Here is a 25,068-nt window from a genome sequence, read left to right as displayed (position 1 = left end):
TTATCTCCTGGTTTCATGTTGCAGACTGCCGGTGAGGGGGTTTATCTCCCGGTTTCATGTTGCAGACTGCCAGTGAGGGGGGTTTATCTCCCGGTTTCATGTTGCAGACTGCCGGTGAGTGGGGTTTATCTCCTGGTTTCATGTTGCAGACTGCCAGTGAGGGGGGTTTATCTCCTGGTTTCAGGTTGCAGACTGCCGGCGAGGGGGGTTTATCTCCTGGTTTCATGTTGCAGACTGCCGGCGAGGGGGGTTTATCTCCTGGTTTCATGTTGCAGACTGCCGGCGAGGGGGGGTTATCTCCTGGTTTCATGTTGCAGACTGCCGGCGAGGGGGGTTTATCTCCCGGTTTCATGTTGCAGACTGCCGGTGAGGGGGGTTTATCTCCCGGTTTCATGTTGCAGACTGCCGGTGAGGGAGGTTTATCTCCTGGTTTCATGTTGCAGACTGCCAGTGAGGGGGTTTATCTCCTGGTTTCATGTTGCAGACTGCCGGTGAGGGGGGTTTATCTCCTGGCTTCATGTTGCAGTCTGCCAGTAAGCGGGTTTATCTTCTGTTTTAATGTTGCAGACTGCCGGTGAGGGGGGTTTATCTCCTGGTTTCATGTTGCAGACTGCCGGTGAGGGGGGTTTATCTCCTGGTTTCATGTTGCAGACTGCCGGTGAGGGGGGTTTATCTCCTGGTTTCAGGTTGCAGACTGCCGGTGAGGGGGGTTTATCTCCCGGTTTCATGTTGCAGACTGCCGGTGAGGGGGGTTTATCTCCTGGTTTCATGTTGCAGACTGCCAGTGATTGGGTTTATCTCCTGGTTTCATGTTGCAGACTGCCAGTGAGGGGGGTTTATCTCCTGGTTTCATGTTGCAGACTGCCGGTGAGGGGGGTTTATCTCCTGGTTTCATGTTGCAGACTGCCAGTGAGCGGGTTTATCTCCTAATTTCATGTTGCAGACTGCCGGTGAGGGGGGTTTATCTCCTGGTTTCATGTTGCAGACTGCCGGTGAGGGGGGTTTATCTCATGGTTTCATGTTGCAGACTGCCAGTGAGAGGGGTTTATCTCCTGGTTTCATGTTGCAGACTGCCAGTGAGGGGGGTTTATCTCCTTGTTTCATGTTGCAGACTGTCGGTGAGGGGGTTTATCTCCTGGTTTCATGTTGCAGACTGCCGGTGAGGGGGGTTTATCTCCTGGTTTCATGTTGCAGACTGCCGGTGAGGGGGGTTTATCTCCTGGTTTCATGTTGCAGACTGCCGGTGAGGGGGGTTTATCTCCTGGTTTCATGTTGCAGACTGCCGGTGAGGGGGGTTTATCTCCTGGTTTCATGTTGCAGACTGCCGGTGAGGGGGGTTTATCTCCTGGTTTCATGTTGCAGACTGCCGGTGAGGGGGGTTTATCTCCCGGTTTCATGTTGCAGACTGCCCGTGAGGGGGGTTTATCTCCTGGTTTCATGTTGCAGACTGCCAGTGCTATGCATGTGCATCATTACTCTTCTTCTGCAGACATGTAAACACCATGTGAATATGGCAGTGTTTGCACATCCTGGCACATGTTGCCTCCACTTGACATCAGGTCCTGTATGCATTGCTTGCTTTCCCCAAATCCCGGCTCCCGCCCTTCCTCTCCTCCTCCTCCTCACAGCCTGGCTCCTCCCTTCTGAACTCCACAGCCGGTGCTCAGTTCTCACCTACGGCTGAGGAGTCGCGGTGACTGCGGCGGAGGAGGCTGCTCAGCATGGCCGCACAGCCATAGCGCCAGGTGTGTATGTCATGTCGTGTGTGCACAGCGCCGCTGCCGGACTGTGGGTTCCTCCATGACAGGATGGGCTGCACTGCGGGAGGAAACTTACCAGGGAGGAAATGCCAGGAGTGTGTGCGTGTCCCAGCAGTCACTATGTGCAGGACCTGGGGTGACTGCTGCTCCTGGCAGTGCTACCGAGGAGTAAAGGGAGACTCCATACTTGGCTCATCTAGCGTAGTAGTAAGCTGGTAGGATGCCATGTTATTCAAGGGCTCTGTGTGCCCAGTATCAAGATGACTACAAGATGTCACAATGGGGCAGCGTGCTGTGGGTCAGTTGTGGTTACTTTAACTATAATTTTTTTTTAATGTAATGCACTAAAAATATTAATAAAAACCGAGGTGACCCGCGCTCTGCGACGTCAGTGTCCTGCATTGAAGAGTGCACTTTTTTTTTTGGATGCACTTGTGACTACAGTAACAACTTGTACGCAACTGGGCGAGGGGCACATCAGTGGCACTAAAGAACAGGTGGCAATGGGGGGCGAACAAGGCCAGACCTCGTGTTGGTATGACCAATCCTCTCGTCTTGTAAATTGGTAGGGCGTGTGTATGGCACGTTGTTGGGGACCCCAGCCGAGGTGGCGCAGAGACACAGACATGTAGGCTTACAAAACTTAAGTTTTGTTCCAGAGAAGAAGGAGCCTCTTGGTTACACGTTAGGGTCTGTGCACACGTTGCGGATCCGCAGCAGTTTTCCATGCCGTGTACAGTACCATGTAAACCCAGTGCACATGCTGCGGAAAAGCAGCGGTTTATTTTCTGCAGCATGTCAATTCTTTGTGCGGATTTCTCAGCGCTTTACACCTATTCCATAATAGGAATCCGCAGGTGTAAAACCACAGGCGAAATCCACACAAAATCGGCAGAAAATCCGCAACGGAATCCGCAACGTGTGCACATACCCTTAAAGTGATCTTGGAGAGTTCAAGGGGTTGTTTAGAACTCATAGCCATTTTTTTTTTCTTCCCACTAATTTATACCCAAAGGCCACGTCAAAGTTGAATGTGCAGGGAAACAAGCTTGTAAAAGCCACGCTGCCATATTTTTAAATAAAAATAAATTGCAAAATGATTTTTTTCCCCAAATACATGCATTTAATTAAATAAAAAGCAATGTCCCTACAGTTGGGTAGCCACAGACAATGGTTGGGCACCATGACTTTTTTTGTTAGTCAGTCTGCGATGCGGAGAATGATTACTCCGTATTTCATCTCTAAATGCATTATGCAGCACAGTACAGACATTACAATCTCGGGCTCCTGCCAGCTTGTGTTCTCCCCTGCCCAGCACACACAGATTGGCAGCTTCTGTTCTGCCTGGTTACTTTCTCATCTTGTTAAACTGATCCACAACTACTAATGGCACCAAAACGGCCTGTATCGTGACACCACATTAAGGCCAGTTCACACTATCTGAACCTCAGACTGAGTTACTGTCATAGTTTCCAATAGAGTGCACTGCAAACGTTTATCATCCACATTATTAAAGGTATGAGGCACTTGTGTCAGTTTTAGTAGATGCAATTTAGGACACTTCTGTTTTATGCTAAACAATTTGGAGCTTTGTCACTTTTCTGCCACTGACACCATTTTAAGGAGAAATGGGTAGACCTTAAGGTGTAGGCATGGCTTCTTGTGGACCTACAAATTTACTGTAGTTTACACCTGTAAATTCTCCCATAGTGTAATAACCATTTGTATCATCATGCAATACGTAGCACTAAAGACTGGCAGTGCCCAATTTACTATTCCTGCACGTTCTTAAGGAGAGGAAACAGCAAACCTGTACATGGGCAGAAGAAAAAGACCAGTTGTATCTTTTTTTTTTTAACCTGTTTGCATAGTGTAATTGCCATTTACTTGTTTTTCTGTACACAGAGATTGCAGTAATGGATGGGATCTGGTTGCATTTTGTGCAGAAAGGCAAAATAAGAAGTGTTAGTATTGTCCATGATTGTCCCTTCCACTGTGAAGACATTTGGGTAATTTGCCCTGCTTTCCAGCCGCCTTATCCTTGCCACTCCACCCATCCTGCTAAGTGAACTGGGAAAGTTGACGTGCATGTCTGCAGAGTGCAGCAGGTGGAATGACGGGAGACGTCACTCTACTTAAACACCTGTTACACAAGTCCCTGAGAAAACTTACCGGACAGGTTTCTTCCACTGTGACTCAGAAGAAGTGGAGAGTAAATAAATGTGGCAGCTCAGGAGTGTGGACGTAATAATGGAAAGTGCTGTAGTCCTTCCCTGCCTCTAATTAGTACATTCCTGGAACTTTCTCAGTGTCTGAAATTGGGATCCGCAGGTGGAGAATAAGACAGATCCGAGTTGGTATGGATGAGGTCTTCTCAGCATTGTTTGTGGATGATATAAGCATGCACTGAAACCATGTCTGGGGATGAATCTGTCTATGATGAATTATGTTTAGATGATCAGAGTGATGTATTTGTCAACCACACTCATCCCGACTCTGCTTTCACACAAAACCTGAATTCATGGCCTAATACTTACCCAGTTGTCTGGCCGCTTCCATCTTCTGAAGATTATGAGGCACAGGTGCCTCCTAGTGAAAACTCGAGTGGAAGAGGTAGCACTGATGGCGCCAACTTTAATTATTCCCAGGAAGTCCGCAGCCGTACCTCATCCCTGGTGAATGGATTGCTTACAGAACTCTATGACAGTTATCGGAATGGATCAGGGTCTGGTCTTGGCCTGTATCATGACAGCGTGGACAGCTCGACAGAAGCATCTGGGTCAGATGCCTTTCTTAGTAGGAGTAACCCTGAGTCGGGATTCTTGTTAGAGCTGTCCGAGAAGCAGAGCCGTAGGCATCAGCTACAGTTCCTGAGGCAGAAAGGTAAGAGTGACGCACATTTGTGCCGGATCATACAAGACTACATATTCATGGGTAACCTAGGCCTCTTCCTTTCATTGCATTCAATGACAATTCTGTTCTCTTCTGTTTTTGTGAGGACAACTGCAGCAATCTAATCAGTTTTGGGGATTTTTCTATATTGCGGCATGCACACACCACCGAATTTTTGTTGCATCTTACATTCACTGACTGAGGCTGGTGTTAGACCTTGGTTATGCGTTATGTTTGCCAAGGACTTTTGCAATTTCAGATTACACTGTGATATTCCTTTTTTTGTTATATTTGTATCAGTATTATTGGAAAGTGTTCTGTGCTTTTAAGTACAGTTAAAGCAAAAATGAGTGAACTTTATTAAGGCATAGTTAATTTGCCAGTATAATATGTTGTCGTATTTAAAGAGGTATTCCCAAGGTTTGGCCACAGTATATCTGTCCTGCCTAATACAGAGCTGTTGCTGACCGCAATATCAAGATGGAAAATGAATGGTGTGGCTATATATTCTGTGAATATGACATACGGTAAATGTGTGCACTGTGCAGCCTAATTCGTATCTATGTATACATAGCTGTGGCTACCAAAGGGGTGGTTTGGTACCTACAGTGTCCTATTTAAAATATCAGTCTTTACACCCTAACCACTTTTGTAATTAGTTTTATTATAAAATTCATTACACTCCTCCCTATTATTTATTTATTTATTTTATTTATTTTTTTATTGCACTTCCACTTCCAGTAATGTTTCATTTGAGAGGAATCTCAAGCAGCAAGTCACAGGAGGCTGGGGCTGCACTCGCTTCCCTGCAGTGTCTATCACTCTTCCTGGAACAGGTATCTCACAGGGGGCATCACAGTAGTTACTAACTACAGCTTTTTGCATCGTTGCCCTCTAAATATGTCCTGGATCCATGGTCATGGTGATAGATGCTGCCGGAGAGGTGAGTGTAGCGCACACGCAATTTGCTACTTTCGCCGCTGCTCTTTAGAACTGTGAAAGAAACGTCGTTAGGGGGCAGAGATTGAATCAGCGAGAGTAACACCTGATGGTGATTCTTTTGAGGGTGGTGCTAGAAGCTGACAGTTGGCGTTAATGTCAGTCGCTGCATAGGCGCATATTCATTCAGGCAACAAATGCTGCGTCTATTCTGATGCCTTGCCCTATACTATGCTGAATTTTGTCCTTTGTAAACTGTCTATATTTGATGAAGGTCGGTGAGATAGACATCAATTTGTCTGTACACAGTTCACTGAATAGATTGCACTATTTTCATCTTGAGTGCTGAATTCCTTGTTGAATATATTTAAAAGGGAAAAATCATAGTGGTATACTTCATTCACTATATAGCTTGTGTAGATGGTATAAATGGCTATGATGGCAAAAATATTTTAATATTTATCTGCAATAAGTGGAATCCGGTCAGTCAGCTTTGTTTCTATACCAGGAAAGATATTTGAACAAATTACTAAATAACATGTAAGTAAGTACTTGGATAAGAATACAGTAATTAACCAGAGCAAGCATGGGTTTGTAGCAAACAAGTCACGTCAAACTAATCTAATTTCCTCCTATGATGAAATCACTGACTGGGTGGATCAGGAAAATGCAGTAGATACAGTATATCTCGACTTCAGCAAAGCATTTGATAAAGTATCTCATACTATCCTTATTAAAAAAAATGACCAAGTATGGAATTGACAAGGCTACGGTTAGATGGATTCTTAACTAGCTCAGTGATCGTACTCAGAGTGGTAATAAATGGTTGCTCATCCAATGTGGTGTTCAACATTTTTATAAACCAGAGATCAGGGAACTGAAGGTAAACTAATCAAATTTGCAGACAAGGCTAGGAGGGATAAGCTAACACTAGAGAAGACAGATGATTTAGAAGGATCTAGATAAGCTTGAACAATGGGAAGTGACTAATAAATAGAATGGTATTTAACAGGGAGAAATGCAAGATTCTACATTTAGGCAAGAAAAACAAAATTACATCTACAGAATGGGAGGAATACAACAAAGCAAAAGCACGTGTGAAAAGACCTGGGTATACCACTAGATCACAGACTGTACATGAGTCAACAGTGTGATGCAGCAGCAAAAAAAGCAAACACAGTTCTGGGATTTATTAAAGGGAATTGTCACCCCAAAAATGGCCTATAAACTAAGGCCACCAGCATCAGGGGCTTATCTACAGCATTCTGTAATGCTGTAGAGAAGCCCCTGATGTATCCTGAAAGATAAGAAAAACAAGTCATATTATACTCACCCAGGTGCGGTCCCGCTGCGGTCGCGGTCCGGCGCCTCCCATCTTTATACGATTATGTCCTCTTCTTGTCTTCTTGCCGCTGCTCCTGCGCAGGCGTAATTTGTCTGCCCTGTTGAGGGCAGAGCAAAGTACTGCAGAGCGCAGGCATCGGGAAAGGTCAGAGAGGCTCAACGCCTGCGCACTGCAGTACTTTGCTCTGCCATCAACAGGGCAGACACAGTACGCCTGCGTGGGAGCCGCGGCGAGAAGACAAGAAGATGACATGATCGTATGAAGATGGGAGGTGCCGGACCCGGACCGTGACGCCCATCGGACCGGACAGCAGCGGGACTGCCCCTGGGTGAGTGTAATATACCGTATATACTCGAGTATAAGCAGAGACCCCTAACTTTGCCACAAAAAACTGGGAAAACTTAATGACTCGAGTATAAGCCTAGGGTGGAAAATGCAGCAGCTACCGGTAAATTTCAAAAATAAAAATAGGTACCAATAGAAGTAAAATTAATTGAGATATCAGTAGGTTAAGTGTTTTTGAATATCCTTATTGAATCAGGAGCCCCATATAATGCTCCATAAAGTTTATGATGGGCCGCATAAGATGCTCCATATTAAAATATGCCCCATATAATGCTGCACAAATGTTGATTATGGCCCCATGAGATGCTCCATAGAGATATTTGCCCCATATAATGCTGCACAAATATTGATTATGGCTCCATAAGATGCTCCAGAGATTTGCCCCATATGGTGTTGCTGCGATTAAAAAAATAAATAAAATAAATGCTCAGGCCCCCAGCACTTGCAATACTCACCTGTCCTTGTTCCACCGCCGGGCGCCGCTCCATCTTCCGCGTCCTCTGCACTGACGTTCAGGCAGAGGGCGCGCACTAACCACGTCATCGCACCCTCTGACCTGAGAGTCACAGCAGAGGATGCGGAAGACGGAGCTGCGCCCGGCGGTGGAACGATGACAGGTGAATATTGCGCAGTGCTCACCCTCCCCATTATACTCACCTGCTCCCGGCGTGGTCCCTGGCAGCTTCCCTGATGGTCTCTCCGGGCGCTGACATCTTCTTCCAGCGTTTAGTGGTCATCGGTACCGCTCATTACAGTAATGAATATGCAGCTCCACCCCTATGGGAGTGGAGTCGCGTCCATATTCATTACTGTATTGAGCGGTACCATGTGACCGCTGAACACTGGAAGAAGCTGTCAGCGCCCGGAGACCATTGGAGATGCAGGGACCGTGCCGGGAGCAGGTGAGTATGTCACAGCTGTCGCTCCCCCTCCCCTGCCGACCCCTGGGTATGACTCGAGTATAAGCCGACAGTGGCACTTTCAACCTAAAAAATGGGCTGAAAATCTTGGCTTATACTCGAGTATATACGGTAACCTGTTTTTCCAGGACGTCATCCTGACAGCACTATGGAGGACGTCCTCCTCCCCCTTGCTGGGACAGGAAACACACGAGAGTTCAAAAGGTCCGGTCCCACCCCCATTCCTCAGTGTTTTTCCTGTCCCTGCAAGGGACACATGAGAGAAAGCTGCGCTGCTTACCGGAGCTCAGGGGGATCGTGCGGCTCGGCCAGATCCTTCCCCCTGTCAAGAGGCTCAGGGCCGAAACCCTCCAGAGGGGGGTCCCTCGGTCCCAAAGACCAGCGGCCGCTCCTCCCGGTGGGGGGGCTCTCGGCTGCGGACGCGGTCCCCGAGGTCAGCAGCCTCCATGCGGCGTGAACGCCGGGCTCTGACTCTTCCAACGGAAGTTCCGGGGACCGCGTCACTTCCGGTTTGCGCCATTCGTTGCCGGCACTTCCGGTAACGCCGGAGATTACAGGGGAGGCGTGCGCTCCAGCCAACAGCTCAGGAACTACAGCGCCCAGACGCCGACAAGCCGCAGGGAGCACCAGTACTCCAGAGCTATGGAAAGCATGCCACCTGAGGATGGGGTAAGTGCGCAGAGCGCAAACTCCCCCTGCACCCTGGTAGTGAGAGCCTCCCTGTTATCTTCCCTATCTTATATTGTTTAAGGATAAGGGAACTTCAGCGGTCCCCCCTGGTCAAGCTAAGAAATCTGGGAAGGCTTCAGCAAAGTCCAGTAGATGTCCGATATGCAGTACAAAGCTTCCGGACACTCATGGCAAAACCTTATGTGCAGACTGCACTTCTAAGGTTATGAGAGACGAGCAGCCCTCCCTATTGTCCGAGATGAGGTCCTTAATAAGAGAAGAGGTCCAAGCATCTCTGGCCACCTTGACGGAAAAGTCCAGCCCTATGCCCAGCAGGAAAAGGGCCAGACGGGAGGTGGATTATAGTTCGGACGACAGGTCCGATTCTGAAGAGCCTATCTCTGAGGAAGAGGGCGAGCTTCCATCTGGAAGCCAGGACCATCAGAGGAAGTACCTTTTCCAGGCGGAGGACACAAACGAGCTGGTGCAGGCTGTAAGGTGCACCATGCAAGTGGAGGAGGCATCTAAGCCGCAGTCCAGGCAGGACCTGATGTTTGGGGGACTTATGTCGCGTCGGCAGACCGTCTTCCCAGTTAGTGAACATATCAAGGCTATGGTGCTTGAAGAATGGAAGGAGGCAGAACGTCGGCTGACTCTGTCTAAAGAATTGAAAGCACGCCTACCCTTTGAGCCGGATGACGTGAAACTTTGGGACGAGATACCCAAGGTGGATGTCCCGGTGGCGAAGGTCGCAAAAAAGACCGCTATCCCTTTCGAGGACTCATCAAGCTTGCGCGATCCGATGGACAGAAAGGCGGATATATTGCTAAAAAGAGCCTGGGAGTCTTCTGCGGCTCTAATTAAGACCAACATCGCAGCTACCTCGGTTGCCAGGTCTATGCATCTCTGGATGGGTCAATTAGAGGAGCACCTCTCTAATAAGACCCCAAGATCAGAGATCCTAAACTCTCTCCCAATAATGAGATCGGCTACTGCCTTTCTATCTGACATGACTGCCGAGTCAGTAAGATTTTCAGCCAGAAATGGTTCATTGTCTAATGCGGCTAGAAGGGCAGTCTGGCTAAGGTCTTGGTCGGGTGATAATGCGTCCAAGACAAAATTGTGTTCAATCCCCTTCTCAGGCGCAAGGGTGTTTGGTCCTTCCCTCGACACTATATTAGAGTCGGCTTCGGACAAGAAAAAAGGGTTCCCAGAGGACAAACCTAAAAGGCCTCAGTCCTTTCGGAGGGGGTTTCCCTTTAGGAGACAGTCTGACTACAGGTCCGACTTCCGAGGGGGAAGGTCCAATAGAGGCTTTAATAGGGGTTCCCGTGGTCACAGCAGTAAGAACAGGAGTTTCTTCTTCAGCCCCTCCTCTAAGTCCAAATCACAATGACGCCACTCTTATAGGGGGAAGGCTTCGCCATTTCGCGGTAAACTGGAGCAGAGTCACGCAGAATCAATGGGTCCTCCGCACTGTATCAGAGGGCTACAGTATAGAGTTCTACTCCCCTCCTCCAGACAGGTACATCGTACCCACGGTGGTTATGCAGGACTCTCCCATGCTAAAAGACTTAATGGACATGCTGTCCTCAAGAGTCATAATACCAGTACCACCGCTAGAGCTAGGCCAGGGACACTACTCTTCCCTGTTCTCCATAACAAAACCGTCCGGCGACTCACGCACAATCGTAAACCTGAAGCCTCTAAATGCCTGGGTCAGGTACAAGAGGTTTCGTATGGAGTCCATCCGTTCTGCAATCCTCCTTATAGATCAGAACGCGGTAATGTGCACTCTCGATTTGAAGAGTGCCTATTATCAGGTTCCTGTCCACCATCTATCTCAGAGGCTTCTGAGGTTCGCGGTAGTCCTGCCGTCCGGGACCTGTCACTACCAGTTTCAGTGCCTGCCGTTTGGTCTTGCCTCAGCACCTCGTGTATTCACAAAGCTGGTGTCGGAGATTGTAGCGTTCCTAAGAAATCAGGGGATTGTTATAGTCCCGTATCTCGACGACTTTCTCCTGATAGCAAGAACACCAGATATCCTGTTGGACCACAGGAACCGAACCATCGCGGTATTGGAGCACTTGGGATGGATTATAAACTGGCAAAAATCAGACCTAATTCCGGAGCACAAGAAGGTCTTCCTGGGTGTCTGTCTAGATTCTGCAAACAGAATATCCTTACTACCCGAATCCAAGCTGGAGGCAATTCAGATTCAGATCAGACTCCTACTAGAACGCAGAGTCTCGATAAGGATGGCTATGAGAGTGCTTGGCCTAATGACGGCATGCATACCATGCGTAAGATGGGCGCAGTTCCACTCAAGATCTCTACAGAGCCTAATCCTCTCCAAGTGGGACCGTCGTCAGTCTTCTCTAGACAATACTTTACATCTACCAGATCCGGTACGAAGTTCCCTCCTGTGGTGGACAGACCCGGAGAAGCTAAGAACAGGAGTTCTATGGACTACCGACCCTTACGTAGTAGTTACTACAGACGCCAGCGCCTGGGGCTGGGGAGCTCACTTAGAAGGAAGGATCCTCCAGGGAAGGTGGCCTCCAGACGTCGCTCGCAACTCATCCAACTTCAGAGAGCTGTATGCCGTCTGGGAAGCCCTGAGAAGGAATCGTTGCATTCTGGAGAATCGTCACGTCAGAGTATTGTCCGACAACGTGACAACTGTCTCCTTCCTAAAACACCAAGGAGGCCCAAGACACCATCTTCTCCAAGAGCTGGCAGGGAGAATATTTCGCTGGGCAGAGAGGTCGATCCTTTCCATCTCGGCAATCCACCTAGAGGGCTCCCAGAACGTTGTAGCGGATTACCTGAGCAGAAGAAGAGTGTTTGCAACAGAGTGGGAACTCAACCAGGACATCTTTCAGGAGCTGTGCCGGCGTTGGGGCACTCCCAGTATAGACCTCTTCGCAAACAGGAGAAACTCGAAGGTCTCAAGGTTCTTCTCGCTGAACCCTCAAGATCTGCCGGAAGGGATAGATGGTCTAAGCCAGAGGTGGACGGAGCCCCTCTCGTATGCTTTCCCTCCTCTAGCTCTAATCCCGGCTGTTCTCAGGAAAATCAAGGAAGAACAGGCCCGAGTGATGTTGATAGTTCCATACTGGCCAAGAAGGAGTTGGTTCTCCCTGCTGGTAGACCTGGCGATAGAAAGTCCAGTGGAGCTCCCTCACAGACCAGATGTAATCCACCAGGGCCCAGTGTACCATCCGGACCCAGAGAAGCTACATCTCTCAGCCTGGATCCTGAAAGGAACATCTTGAGGGCAAGAGGCTTGTCTGACCAGGTCATATCCACTATCAAGGCTAGCAGGAAGCCAGTCACGTCAGCAATCTACCTGAAGATTTGGAGGCGTTTCTGTCTGGAGGGCGGCAGGTCCGAGGTTGCGGCAGGCACTCCCGACTTACCCAGAATTCTGGATTTTCTGCAAGCTGGGTTTGATAAAGGGCTTAGACCGAGTACATTGAAGGTGCAGATCTCAGCACTTAGCTCCTTTCTAGACTATCCCCTGGCAACACACCCTTGGATAGTTAGGTTTATCAGAGCCACCCAGAGGTTGCGTCCCACTATCAGACAATTATCTCCTCTTTGGGACCTTAACCTTGTCCTGAGATTCATCTGCAAAAACAATTACGCCTCGGCAGATAACATGTCCATTTCAACCCTGACACGTAAAACGGCATTCCTAGTGGCGATCACCACGGCTAAGAGGGTGGGGGAAATTCAAGCCCTGTGCACTCGGGACCCGTACCTTCAAATTAGAGATGATAGTGTGGTCCTCAAACTAGATCCTTCATTTGTTCCAAAAGTGGGTACTCTAAAAAATAGGAATCAGGAGATAGTGCTTCCATCCTTTTGCTGTAACCCTTCCAATTCTAAAGAGGAAGCTCTGCATTCCTTGGATGTCAGACAGGCGGTCATCGACTACCTGTCAGCCACCAACCCATGGCGCATCGACCCAAACCTGTTTATTTTGTTCGCCGGTAAAAATAAGGGAAAAAAGGCCTCTAAGGCCTCCATTGCTCGCTGGATCACTTCTGTGATCTCTGAGGCTTATCAGTCGGAGGGCATCCCTCCTCCAAAAGGTCTTCATGCGCACTCCACTAGAGGGATGGCTACTTCTTGGGCCGAGAGGGCGGGCGCCTCTCTAGAGCAGATTTGTAAGGCCGCTACATGGGCTAGTGCGAATACCTTTTGCAAACATTATAAACTCGATGTTTTGTCCGGTCAACATACTGCATTCGGGAGAAAAGTTCTCCAAGCGGTAATCCCACCCTGAGGAGGTGCTTTGGTACTCTCCATAGTGCTGTCAGGATGACGTCCTGGAAAATAGGTATTAAGCTTACCGTTAATTATGTTTCCAGGAGTCCATCCTGACAGCACGGGTAATTCCCTCCCTGTTAATATAACTATGTTTGATAACATGAGCCTGACATGTCCGTAGTATGTTCCTAACATATGATGTAATATGTTCATAATATATGTGGTTATGTTCTTTACTATTAAATATTATTTTTTGCATCTCCCTTGAGGCGGTTCTTGTTACAACACTGAGGAATGGGGGTGGGACCGGACCTTTTGAACTCTCGTGTGTTTCCTGTCCCAGCAAGGGGGAGGAGGACGTCCTCCATAGTGCTGTCAGGATGGACTCCTGGAAACATAATTAACGGTAAGCTTAATACCTATTTTCTTATCTTTCAGGTTACATGGGGGGCTTATCTACAGCATTACAGAATGCTGTAGATAAGCCCCTGATGCTGGTGGCCTTAGTTTATAGGCCATTTTTGGGGTGACAGATTCCCTTTAAGGGAAGCATACAGCCTAGATCACTTGAAGTAATTATCTCACTCTACTCCTTCTTGGTCAAACACCAGCTGGGATATTGTGTCCAGTTCTGGGCACCACATTTTGAAAAAAAAAAAAAGACATCGAAAATCTGGAGCAAGCTCAGAGATGAAAAGAACAGTTAGGCCATGTTCACACTTTGCGGGTTTTACCGCGGATCCGCGGCGATTTTGATGCTGCGGGTCCGCAGCAGTTTCCATAGCGTTTACATTTACATGTAAACCCTATGGAAACCGCAAACCGCTGTGCACATGCTGCGGGAAAAACGGCGCAGAAACGCAGTGGTTTACAACCCGCAGCATGTCACTTCTTTGTGCAGAATCGCAGCGATTCTGCACACATAGAAATGCATTGATCCGCTTACTTCCCGCATGGGGCTGTGCCCACGATACGGGAAGTAAGCGGATAATGTGCGGTTGCTACCCGGGGTGGAGGAGAGGAAACTCTTCTCCAGGCCCTGGTAACCATATTTGTGGTAAAAAAAAAAAGAATTAAAATAAAAAATAATGATATACTCACCTCTCAGCGCTGCACGCGGCCGTCCGCTCTCAGGTTTGCTGTGCGAGCAGGACCTGCGGTGACGTCGCGGTCACATGACCGTGACGTCACGAAGGTCCTTCTCGCACAGCATCTTTGGAAACGGACCGCCGCGTGCAGCGCCGAGGAGATCGGGACGAGGGGGTGAGTATAACCATTTTTTTTTTTTTTTTAACATTACTATTGATGCTGCATATGCAGCATCAATAGTAAAACCAAAGCCCGCAGCGGAAACCGCAAGACAAAACGTGATAAATCTGCAGGGATAACCACAGCGGTTTTGCCCTGCAGATTTATCAAATCCGCTGCGGGAGAACCCGCAGGGACCCGAACCTACGTGTGCACATAGCCTTAAAGGTTCTGGGAATGTTTAGCTTGCAAAAAAGAAGGCTAAGAGGAGACTAATAAGGCTATGTGCACACGTTGCGGATTAGGCTCAGGAATTTCTGGTGCGGATTCTGTCTCTCCTGGCAGAAAACGCACCTGCGGTTTTTTGTGCGGTTCCGCAGCGGTTTTTGTGCGTTTTTGCTGCGATTTTCTTGCGGATTTGCTGCGGTTTTTACCCCTGCGGTTTTCTATAAAGGAGTGGGTACAAAAACGCTGCAGATTCACAAAAAAGAAGTGACATGCTACTTCTTTTAAACCGCAGCATTTCCGCAGCGGATTTTCCGCAAAGTGTGCACAGCATTTTTTTTTTCCTCATTGATTTACATTGTACTGTAAATCAGTTGCGGATCTGCAGCGTTTCTGCACCTCAAAAAACGCTGCGGATCTGCAGCAAATCCGCAACGTGTGCACATACCCTTAAAGCTGTCTACAAATATCTGAAGGGATGTCAGTGTAGAGGGATCATCATTATTTTCATTTGCACAAGGAAACACAAGAATCAATGGAATGAAACTGAAAGGGAGAAGATACACATTAGATATTGGAAAAAAACTTTTTGACAGGTAGGGTGATCAATGAGTGGAACAGGCTGCCACGAGAGGTGGTGAGTTCTCCTTCCATGGAAGTCTTCAAACAGAGGCTGGACAGACATCTGTCCGAGATGGTTTAGTGAATCCTGCTTTGGTCCCTTTCAACTTCTGTGAACCCCTATTGTCCTAGCATTGTTCTTGTGGACCATTTCTGCTTGCCTTACATGCCACTATGTAGAAATGGAATGGATTCATACTGCATTTGGATGAACTGTTCCTGTTAATTTTTACACAAAAAATGGGAAGATTTTAACAATGGGTAAACTGGAAAACTTTGTCAAGGAATTGCTTATGTAGTAGTGGGAACCATAAAATCATGAGTAGCCTTAGGCTATGTGCACACGTTTCAGATTTGGGTGCAGAATTTTCTGCACAAAATCTGCATCTCCTGTCAGAAAATGCAGGTGCAGATTTGATGCGTTTTTCTTGCGGATTTTGTGCATTTTTGTTGCGGATGTTGTGCGGATTTGTATATGTGGAGTTTTCAGTTTTCCCCTTGTCTTTATAGCCGTGTTTGTTGGGTTGGTGTACTGCAGTGCACAGTAGCGCCATCTCGGTGGAAGGGGACAGACGAAGGGCTAAATTAGGAGATAGGGCAAGGGCGGAGGCCCTGGCGTCTTTGCCATCTGAAGTATCTAAGAGAACAGGGCGAGCTAGGGTGCCCCCTCGTGTTAGGGCCAGGAAAGGAGCCCCTGGCCCCAGGTCACTCGACAGCTGTGTCATGACACACAAAAAGTTTCTGATGTAATGTAATGTTGGCACTTGGACCCAGGGGAGTCCCAGCACACATGAACCAGAGCTGACAGCAGCACTGATAGCTGAGCCTGTCAGAAACTTATCACCGGCTGCACATTACTAGAGATGAGCGAATATTTCAATGTTCGGTTCAAATTGCGATCGCCGAATTTGCAATATTCGTCGAAATATTCGCTGTACATAACCGAATGCCATTCATGTCAATGGGAGGCGAAAACAAAAGCATGCCCAACACCTTATAACTGCTCCAAATCCTGCCAAAACACATCAAATGAGGAACAGACACCAGGAAAGTGGTCTCAATTCATCCACAGTACAAATTTTTGCATGGCACTCAAGCAATCAGCCAGGCATGAGGTATTGGAGGTTTGGGACAGCATTTACAGCTTTCAATTGAACGTCAGTGTGACGAGGTGGGTGAGGGATTGGTGTAGGCCTCCTTTGCTGGAAGCCCTGTAACCATAGGCAACCCCTCTACCTGCTTTCATGCTCGGCCACACTCAGGTGGCACAAATATCAGTTTCTTAGACTACCATTGTCAGAAAAATTTAAGGATAGTAATATGGGAAGTTGAGTCCAAGAAAGTGGAGGCCTGACTGTCTTGGAGGCCTACTGCTACAGGCAACATGCATGAAGGTGACCCAGCCATGAGTGTTCACATTTTCAAAAATGAATGGCAGACACCACCAAATTGGCATCAATTTCACCACAGTATAGATAGTATAATAGGGACCGACAGTCTTCCACTACACCCAATCCAGCAGATGGACACACAACCAGGAGTGTTTATATTTAAACAATTGAATGCCTTACACCACCAAAGTGGAAGATATGTGACAAGAATAGAAATAGTATAATTGGGACCGACAGGTCTTCCACTACAGCCAACTCAGCAGATGTAGACCAACAATGACTGTTCACATTTCCACAAATGTCTGTTAACATCAGCAGCAGGCACAAAAGCCACACTAAAGATATCACAGAGTGCAGTTACGTGACATTAATGCAATATTACCTAGTCAGTACAGTCTGCGATTGGAGTGCAGAAATCCTTGGAGATCCAAGACTTGTTCATCTTGATGAAAGTTAGGTGGTCTACATTTTCAGGTTGACAGTCGGTGCGCTTATCCATCGGGACACCACCAGCAGCACTGAAGACACGTTCTGAGAGAACACTGGCTGTTGGGCACGATGAAATCTCCAAGGCAGGTGAGGCGAGCTCAGGCCATCCATTTTGGAAGACCAAAATGTGAAAGGGTCCAAACCCTCCCTGATAATATTCATATTCAGTTCTAGATACTTATGCACCATAAAAAAGTGTCAAAGCGCTCACAGACATTGCTTTGTCCACTTCCACTGCTGCTGCTAATGTTTTGACTTTCACGAATTGACATGCCGGAGTTTGGAAGTCCAGAGCTGCGATGCAAACTGTGTGCTTCACTGCTTTCTTGGGGAAAAGCTCTCTTAAGGTTGTATAAAAGCGTGTTTCGATACACCAGCATTCGCAGGTCACTTTCCAGGGCAGGAAGCATCTGGCAAAATTTGGTTTTATAACGTGGACCTAACAGAGTGGCAACCCAGTAGTCAACATTATTCCTAATCATAACTATATGGGGATCATGTTGCAGATAGTGCAGCAAGAAGGCACTCATATGTTGGGGTCTATCTACTATGAGGTCCAAGCCCATGCTGTGTTGGTGGCTTTTTAATAATGATTCTCATTGCCTTCATCCCCTCCCGCCAACCATGAGCAACAGAGAGGGGAGGATTGTCCTCTTCATCTGACAGTTGCTCGCCTAAGGCCTCTTCCTCTTCCATTTGTTCCTCGGATCTTGCACCTTCGATAACAGTTTGTCTGTTATCACCAGCCTGTCTGACAACTGTCTGGGGGCTAGAGACAATGTTATCCCTTCCGCATTCTCCTCTGCTTCCTCCTCTTCTTCTGGAACCCCCGTCTGCTCCCGCAAGCTATTCAAAGTCTGCTCCTGCATATAGATGTCCGGAATAGCGATGCTGATGATGGTGCCGTCAGCGCTAACCATCTTAGTAGCCATTTCGAAACTGTGCAGAAGGATGCAGAGGTCCCTTATCTGTGCCCACTCCGTAAGGCTGCATGTCCACGTTCAGGATGGCCGGCGGTATCGCCGGAGCGGCGAAGCCGCTTGGCGCTAAGCTCCGCCCCCTTCTGGGACGCGATGATGCCGGATGTGTTAACTGTACACATCCGGGATCATCGCACCCCTCCCATAGGGCCCTGTGTTATGCCTTGCGGGGACGCTGCGTCCCCGCAAGGTGTACGGACATGCTGCGATCTGAAAAGACGCGCAGCATGTCCTGAGTCGCAGGCCCGCCGCGTGCGGGTTTCCACGCATAGTGGACACGGGATTTCAAAAAGTCCCCTCCACTATGCTGGAACATCTGGACGCTGCGTGTTTGACGCTGCAGCTCTGCGCAGCGTCAAACAAGCAGCGTTTACTGACCGTGGACACACACCCTAAGCGTGATATGCGCCACATCCGTACTGCCTTGGCCCAGGCTATACGACATGGCATACTGCGTCAGGGCTGGTTGCTGCTGCCACAGTCACTGCAACGTGCAGAGTGGAATTCCATCGTGTCGGCACATCGCTTATCAACCTGTTAACTGGCATGGACAAAGACCTCTGTATCGATGCAAGTCGATGACCTGAGGTGTGCGAATGGCAGAAATGAGCATACAGCTTATGTGCTTTCTGGAGCATCTCACCCAGGCCAGGATAGTGGCGGAGAAAGCACTGTACCACCAGGTTTAGGACGTGAGCCATGCAAGGCACTTGTGTGAGCTTCCCTCACCTTAGGGTCGTCACCAGGTTAGCACCGTTATCGGACACGGCCTTCCCTGGATTTAGGTTCAGCGGAGACAGCCATTGATCAAACTCGGCCTGGAGAGCTGTCCACAACTCTTCAGCTGTATGACTGAAATCTGCAAGGCATATCAGTTTTAGAACTGACTGATTGCGGTGAGCCTTGGCTATGCAGTACGTAGTTGGTGGGGATTCGCTCTGCATTGTTGGAACACATGTTTCATTAAGGCAAAGATTGAGGGCGCAGGTGGAGGCCCTAGAGGAGGATGCATTAGCAGTACAGGAAGTGTTAAATGTAGAGGTTCGTCCTGCAAGCCCTGGGGATTCCAAGACTTGTGCAGCAGCGCCTGCCCCCACAGCCACGAGAGTCACCCAGTGCCCAGTCGGCATAATGTAACGCCCTTGGCCATGCTTACTCGTCCAAGTGCCTGTGGTGAAATGCACCCTCCCAGATATAGATTTAGTAAAGGAACAGGTGATGTTGTCTGCGACACGCTGGTGTAGCGCAGGCACAGCTTTCTTAGAAAAGTAATGGCAATTGGTACTTGGGGACTGAGACGGCCATCAGCTTTCAGAAACAAGTCTGTATCTACCAGGCAGGAAGGCAGCATTTCTGTGGCCAACAGATTTGAGATGGAGTTCAGCCTCTTGGCTTTGTCATGTGTAGGAGGAAACTTTTACAGGACCACAACTGCAGTACCGTGGGCTGGCTGCAGTGCTGAGAGAGGGCGGAGTATAGTGAAACAGACAAACTGCTAGACCATGGGAGAGGTGCAGACGGAGATGTTATGGTGGATTGAGAAAGTTGTGGTGTACTCATTCTCTGAGATGGGTCTGAAACAGTAGGCATGTCCTTATCTGTTACAGCTGACGTTGGGCTCTGTCAGTGTGACTGGAGCGGGCAAGGAACCCGAGGTTCTGCTGTTGAAAACCTGCGTCTCAATAGTTGGCAAGGTTACAGAGGAGGAGGAAGAAGCAGCAAATGCGATTGATGGGGCGCCTGATGGTTGTTGAGGTCAGCTGGTCCCCATTTTAGCGCAGTGGGATTCCCAGAGTAATGCATGTTGATTGCGCATGTGAAGGTTCATACATGTACTAGTCAAATTATTTCACTTTTTACATCTACTCAGTTTTTGTTTTTGCAAAGTTGGCATATTACGTGAGTTGGCTCTTCCTTGCAGTGTCAAAAAAGGCCCAGGCTTGCCACCCCTGCGAGCTGCTGACCCGTAAACCCTGCTGGTCACAGCCACAATTGTGCCTGAGGATGCATTGCTCATCATGGCTATATCACTATGTGTCTTCGACGTACGGCGCAATGTAATCTCCTCGTCTTCTTCCTCAGATGACCTGCTCAGCTGCCTCTATGTTCACGCCAACTGGGATCTAACTCATCATCATCACCATCATCACCATCCTCCATCCCTCATCCTCATCCATCATCATCTGTGTTATCACATTCCTCGCCCTTGGAGTTGCCCTCCCCTCCTCTTCCTGTCCTGACAGTGCAGTACATTCAGCGTGAGCCTCAGATATGTGAGTCTCATCAGGATCACCTCCCCCCAGGGGTTAACGCCTGATGAAGAGGGTCAGTATGCTGCTCGGACCCTACTTAGTCTTGCCCCGGATCCAAGCTAAAAAAATTTGGGGCATCGGTGAAGATTTCCTCCTGTTGACTCTGTGGAGTTTTTGAATACACTTCTGATGACCATGGCATAGAATGTGTGAACAGCTCTTCAGACTCACCCATCTGTGGTTCCATACAGTCAGATGTACGTTTGGAGAGATGGGACACGGGGGGGGGGGGGGGGGGGGAAGCAAGGGGAATTTGGGTGCCACCTCTGTGGACTGTACTGGGTGTGATGTTGAGGTGGAGGAAGATGAGAGGCCACTTGAAGCTGCGCTTGCCATCCACTCGAGCACATGGTCTTTCTGGGCCAAAGAAAGGTAGTGGAGTAGCCCGTCCAATAACAGAAGCTGTCAGTTGTCTTTGCATAGGACGTGACATTGTTGGTTCACTAGTGCTTTCACTAACCTTACCACCTACCCCACATACAACTTGAATAACACCAAGCCTAATTCCCCTTTCACCACGGCTGCGCATTTTCCCTGGCATGTTGCTCAGATAGTGTGGTAGGATCAGAGTATTGGCAGCAAAAAATTAGATTTTAAACTCTGCACCACCTTTGCAAATAGCCGAATTTCAGTGGCAGTAAATTCCAAGGTGAAATATAGCATGCTGTATCTTGTTGGTCACAGAAGAAAGAATTGTTTGAGTGTGGATGAGTGTGTATGACAAAGAAGATATGCTACGAACAATTTGAAAGTCAGATGTCCCCTACTGTATAACATTAGGAACATGAGAATTTTTTTGTGGCTTCTGGATCAGGCCTCTATAACACACTAGATTATACAAACTAATTGAATTTGAGATGTCCCCTACTGTATGACACTAGGAACAGAATTTTTGGTAGCCTCTGGATCAGGCCTCAATAACACTTAAGATGCTACAAAGTATTTAAAAGGCCGGTCCCTACTGTATGACGCTTAGCAACAGAAAATATTTTTTGCTTATGTGCATGAGACAGTATATGACTGGCTGTCTAACTTTTTGCAACTGAAAATCTTGCTGCTAAGTGCCAGTGTCAAAATGGCACTAAAACAAGATGTCCGCTGTTTATATGGAGAGGGACATGTGACTTCAGCAGGCAATGATACAAGCCGTTCTCAGGACATTGTGGGTGTTTCCTGTGCCCTGATTGGCTAGCCGCAATGTGCACACACAAAGATAGGAAAAAAAATTACTGTTTACAAGAAAACTTGACCTCTGAGCTCGGCAAACCCCCTATCTTCATCAAACATGTGCCAAACGCTCATTATACACCACCATTATCGTTGCTAAAGTTCTGAAAATACTTTTGTGGCAGCACAAATATTTTCTCACACTTTTTACCGAATGTTACCAATTTTTCCCGATTTTATAACATTTTGCTTGTGTTTCTGATCACGAATCCGAATGTGCCATTTTAGTGCCGAATTTGTTTGACGAACGTTTTCCGAACAAATTCGCTCAATCACTACTAAGGATTTAGACTTTTAGTTTAATGAATAATGTGCTGCACTATATGTACATTCTCCATAGTGAGGCCATTCTGTGGGGTCAGGGAAATTGAAGAGTCTGAGGTTTGGCTTAGCGACTTTACAGCCCTGTATGTAACCCTTTAAAAAATAAATGTCCAGTGGGGATGACCATTTGTCCCCTTTTGGCCGCCTGATTAAGTATAGATATTTGGAGGGAAGGAACTCCTAACCTAAGGATCTTCTCATGTGCTTCCTTGATGTACTGATCTATTTCAAGAATATTTATGATTCTCTGCAACCCTCCTAAGGTCGTGAATCTTTTTCAATATTGGAAAAAACAACCCTAGGTCCCGATCATATCACTGTCATTTTTTTTTTTTCTTTTTAGTGTACTAGAGGGCACAATGTAAAGGTAGACATCCTTTGGGATGGACTTTTAAAGGGGTACTCCGGGGAGATGATAAATGTTTGTACTGTCCCTTCCCTCATAAACTATAAAGATGAGATGCCCAGTTCACTTTAATTATCTTTATAACCCTTGTTATTCTATGTGACTGCTGCTCCTCACTGCTAACCCCTCCCGTCTGGGTACATCACACAGGAGTGTGCACTACCATGCTCTTATGTCTTATGTCCCAGACACAGGCGCATGTGTTTGATTTTTCCAGGAGGGCGTGTCTCAATGGGCGTGTCTAAATCAGTTCCTGGACATGCACAGTCCAAAGTACGCAAGCGCATCGACCGCAAGTGCATCGAACGCATGCGTTCCCATAGACAATAATGCGTTTTAGCGCACTCATCCGCATGTCTGCGCATATTTGATGGAAATTTGCCTCCTCAAAAATTGCAACATGGTGCGTTAGGCTACTTTCACACTAGCGTTTTTGGCTGCGCGTCGCAATGCGTCGTTTAGGAGAAAAAACGCATCCTGCAAAGTTGTTTGCAGGATGTGTTTTTTTCCCCATAGACTAATATTACCGACGCATTGCGACGTATTGCCACACGTCGCAACCGTCGTGCGACAGTTGCGTCGTGTTTTGGATGTTTTGGCGGACCGCCGCCACAAAAAAAAGTTACATGTAATGTTTTTTTGTGCGGCGAGTCCGCCATTTTTGACCGCGCATGCACGGCCGAAACTCCGCCCCCTCCTCCCCGAACCTTGCAATGGGGCAGCGGAAGCGTCGTAAGACTGCTTCCGCTGCCCACGTCGGGCATTTTTTTCACAGTATGCGTCGGTACGTTGGGGCGACGCAGCGCGACGGCCCCGTACTGACGCTAGTGTGAAAGCAGCCTTAGCTGAGCCCTGCCGCACACCGTGAAAAACGCATGCGTAAGCAAACGCATGCACCTGCGTCTACAATTTTAAGGATAGTAAATCAAGACGCATGCGGATGTATGCGTCAGAAACGCTGCGGACACAACCGCAAATGTGAAACCAGCCTTATAAGTTTTAGGGCTCGCACTCATCTGCATTTAAAACATTGTTCCGATGTTGATCCAGAAAAGTAGGACAAGTGTTATGCGAGTACAATGTGATTTTTCTCACATAGCATCCATATGACGTGTATGCAATGCGTTTTTTTCTCTGCAACTATTCTATCAATTTACAGGACCATTTAGAGTGTTCTATGCTACAAAATAGTAATTTATCTGTAAACATCCGACGGAATACACATGGTACTAGTGTCGTTCCGTTTTGTTTTTTTTCTCGCACCCAATGATTTTTTTTTCCCTCTTCCAGCTGAAAAAAAGCCCACTAAATCAGTGAATAACATTTAGTCAGAGTACAATCCAAATGCACTCTTTCGATTTATACGTACAGTGGTGTAACCAGGGGGGGCAGCCGGGACATGTGCCCCGAGCGCAGCCGACAGGGGGGCGCCAACGGGCCGCCTGATGATGCGGCGGTCCAAGGAGGCTCCTCGTTGGCGGCATTGTGCCGCCCCCACACTGAGATACTCACCTACTCCTGGCGGCGCGGTCTCTGCAGGTCTCCGGTTCCCCGGCGCCCCAGCTTCTTCCTGTACTGAGCGGTCACATGGTACCGCTCATTACAGTAATGAATATGCATATTCATTACTGTAATGAGCGGTAATGGTGACCGCTCAGTACAGGGAGAAGCTCCAGGGCTGCCCCGGGGAAGCAGGGACTGCACCGCGCCAGGAGCAGGTGAGCATAACGGGGTGGGGAGCACCGCTGCGTGATATTCACGTGCTCCTTGTTCCGGCGTCGCTCCGTCTTCAGCAGTAACGCTGAGATCAGAGGGCGTGTTTTTTTTTATCGCAGCAACAGCAAATGGGCAAGTGTCTGTATGGAGCATCATATGGGGCATAATCAACGTTTGTGCAGCACTATATGAGGCAAATATATTTATGGAGCATCTTATGGGGCATAATCAACGTTTGTGCAGCACTATTTGGGGCAAATATATTTATGGAGCATCTTATGGGGCCATATTCAACGTTTCTGCAGCACTCTATTGGGCAAATGTGTCTATGGAGCATCTTATGGGGCCATTATTAACCTTCATGCAGGATTATATGGAGCTCCTGATTCAATATGGATATTCAAAAACACTTAACCTACCGCTGTCTCAATTAATTTTACTTTTATTGGTATCTATTTTAACATAATGGGGATTCAGGAATGTACCTTGGCTTGGTCATACAGTTTCAATGGAGTCAAGCTTCAAATGGGGGAGGTTGTGTGTGTGTGTGTGTGTGTGTGTGTGTGTGTGTGTGTGTGTGTGTGTGTGTGTGGGGGGGGGCGCCAAACTGATCCTTTGACCCGGGTGCAGGAAAGGTTAGATACACCTCTGTATACGTAGATGACTAACAGCCCTTAGAAAGATAGAACTGCACTGGGCATCTCATCTTTATAGTTTGAGGAAAGGAACAGTACAAACATTTTTTTATCTCCCCAGATTACCCCTTTAACTCACTTTGGATCAAACTTATCAATCTAGATAGTATCAGGTGGAAGCTGACAGAATTTTTCCATCTTAAAGGGAACCTGTCACCAACAAAAACACAGGGCAGGGCAGTTAGCCATAGCTAAAATATTCTACCATGTAATGAAGACTATTACCAAACTCTGGCTAACAAGTAGCCCTCCTTTGATCGATGAAATAGTTTGGGGATTAAACAAT

General features: G+C 47.7%; 1 protein-coding gene across 2 annotated transcripts in view; it reads left to right on the top strand.

Moving 5' to 3' along the window:
• The first annotated feature begins 1,522 nt into the window (after positions 1-1,522).
• Positions 1,523-25,068, top strand: part of TBC1D30 (TBC1 domain family member 30) — an 87,926-nt gene continuing 64,380 nt past the window's right edge. Inside the window, exons 1-2 of one of the 2 annotated variants that reach the window (XM_077265202.1) lie at positions 1,523-1,745; positions 3,666-4,643. In XM_077265202.1, coding sequence (XP_077121317.1) covers positions 4,175-4,643 — 469 coding nt within the window. In that variant the 5' untranslated portion in view covers positions 1,523-1,745; positions 3,666-4,174. The remainder of the gene's footprint in view (positions 1,746-3,665; positions 4,644-25,068) is intronic. The other variant, XM_077265203.1, reaches the window with a different exon arrangement.

Source organism: Ranitomeya variabilis, chromosome 5 (assembly GCF_051348905.1).
Source record: "Ranitomeya variabilis isolate aRanVar5 chromosome 5, aRanVar5.hap1, whole genome shotgun sequence".
NCBI lineage: Eukaryota > Metazoa > Chordata > Amphibia > Anura > Dendrobatidae > Ranitomeya > Ranitomeya variabilis.
This window is presented reverse-complemented; position numbering and strand designations above follow the sequence as displayed.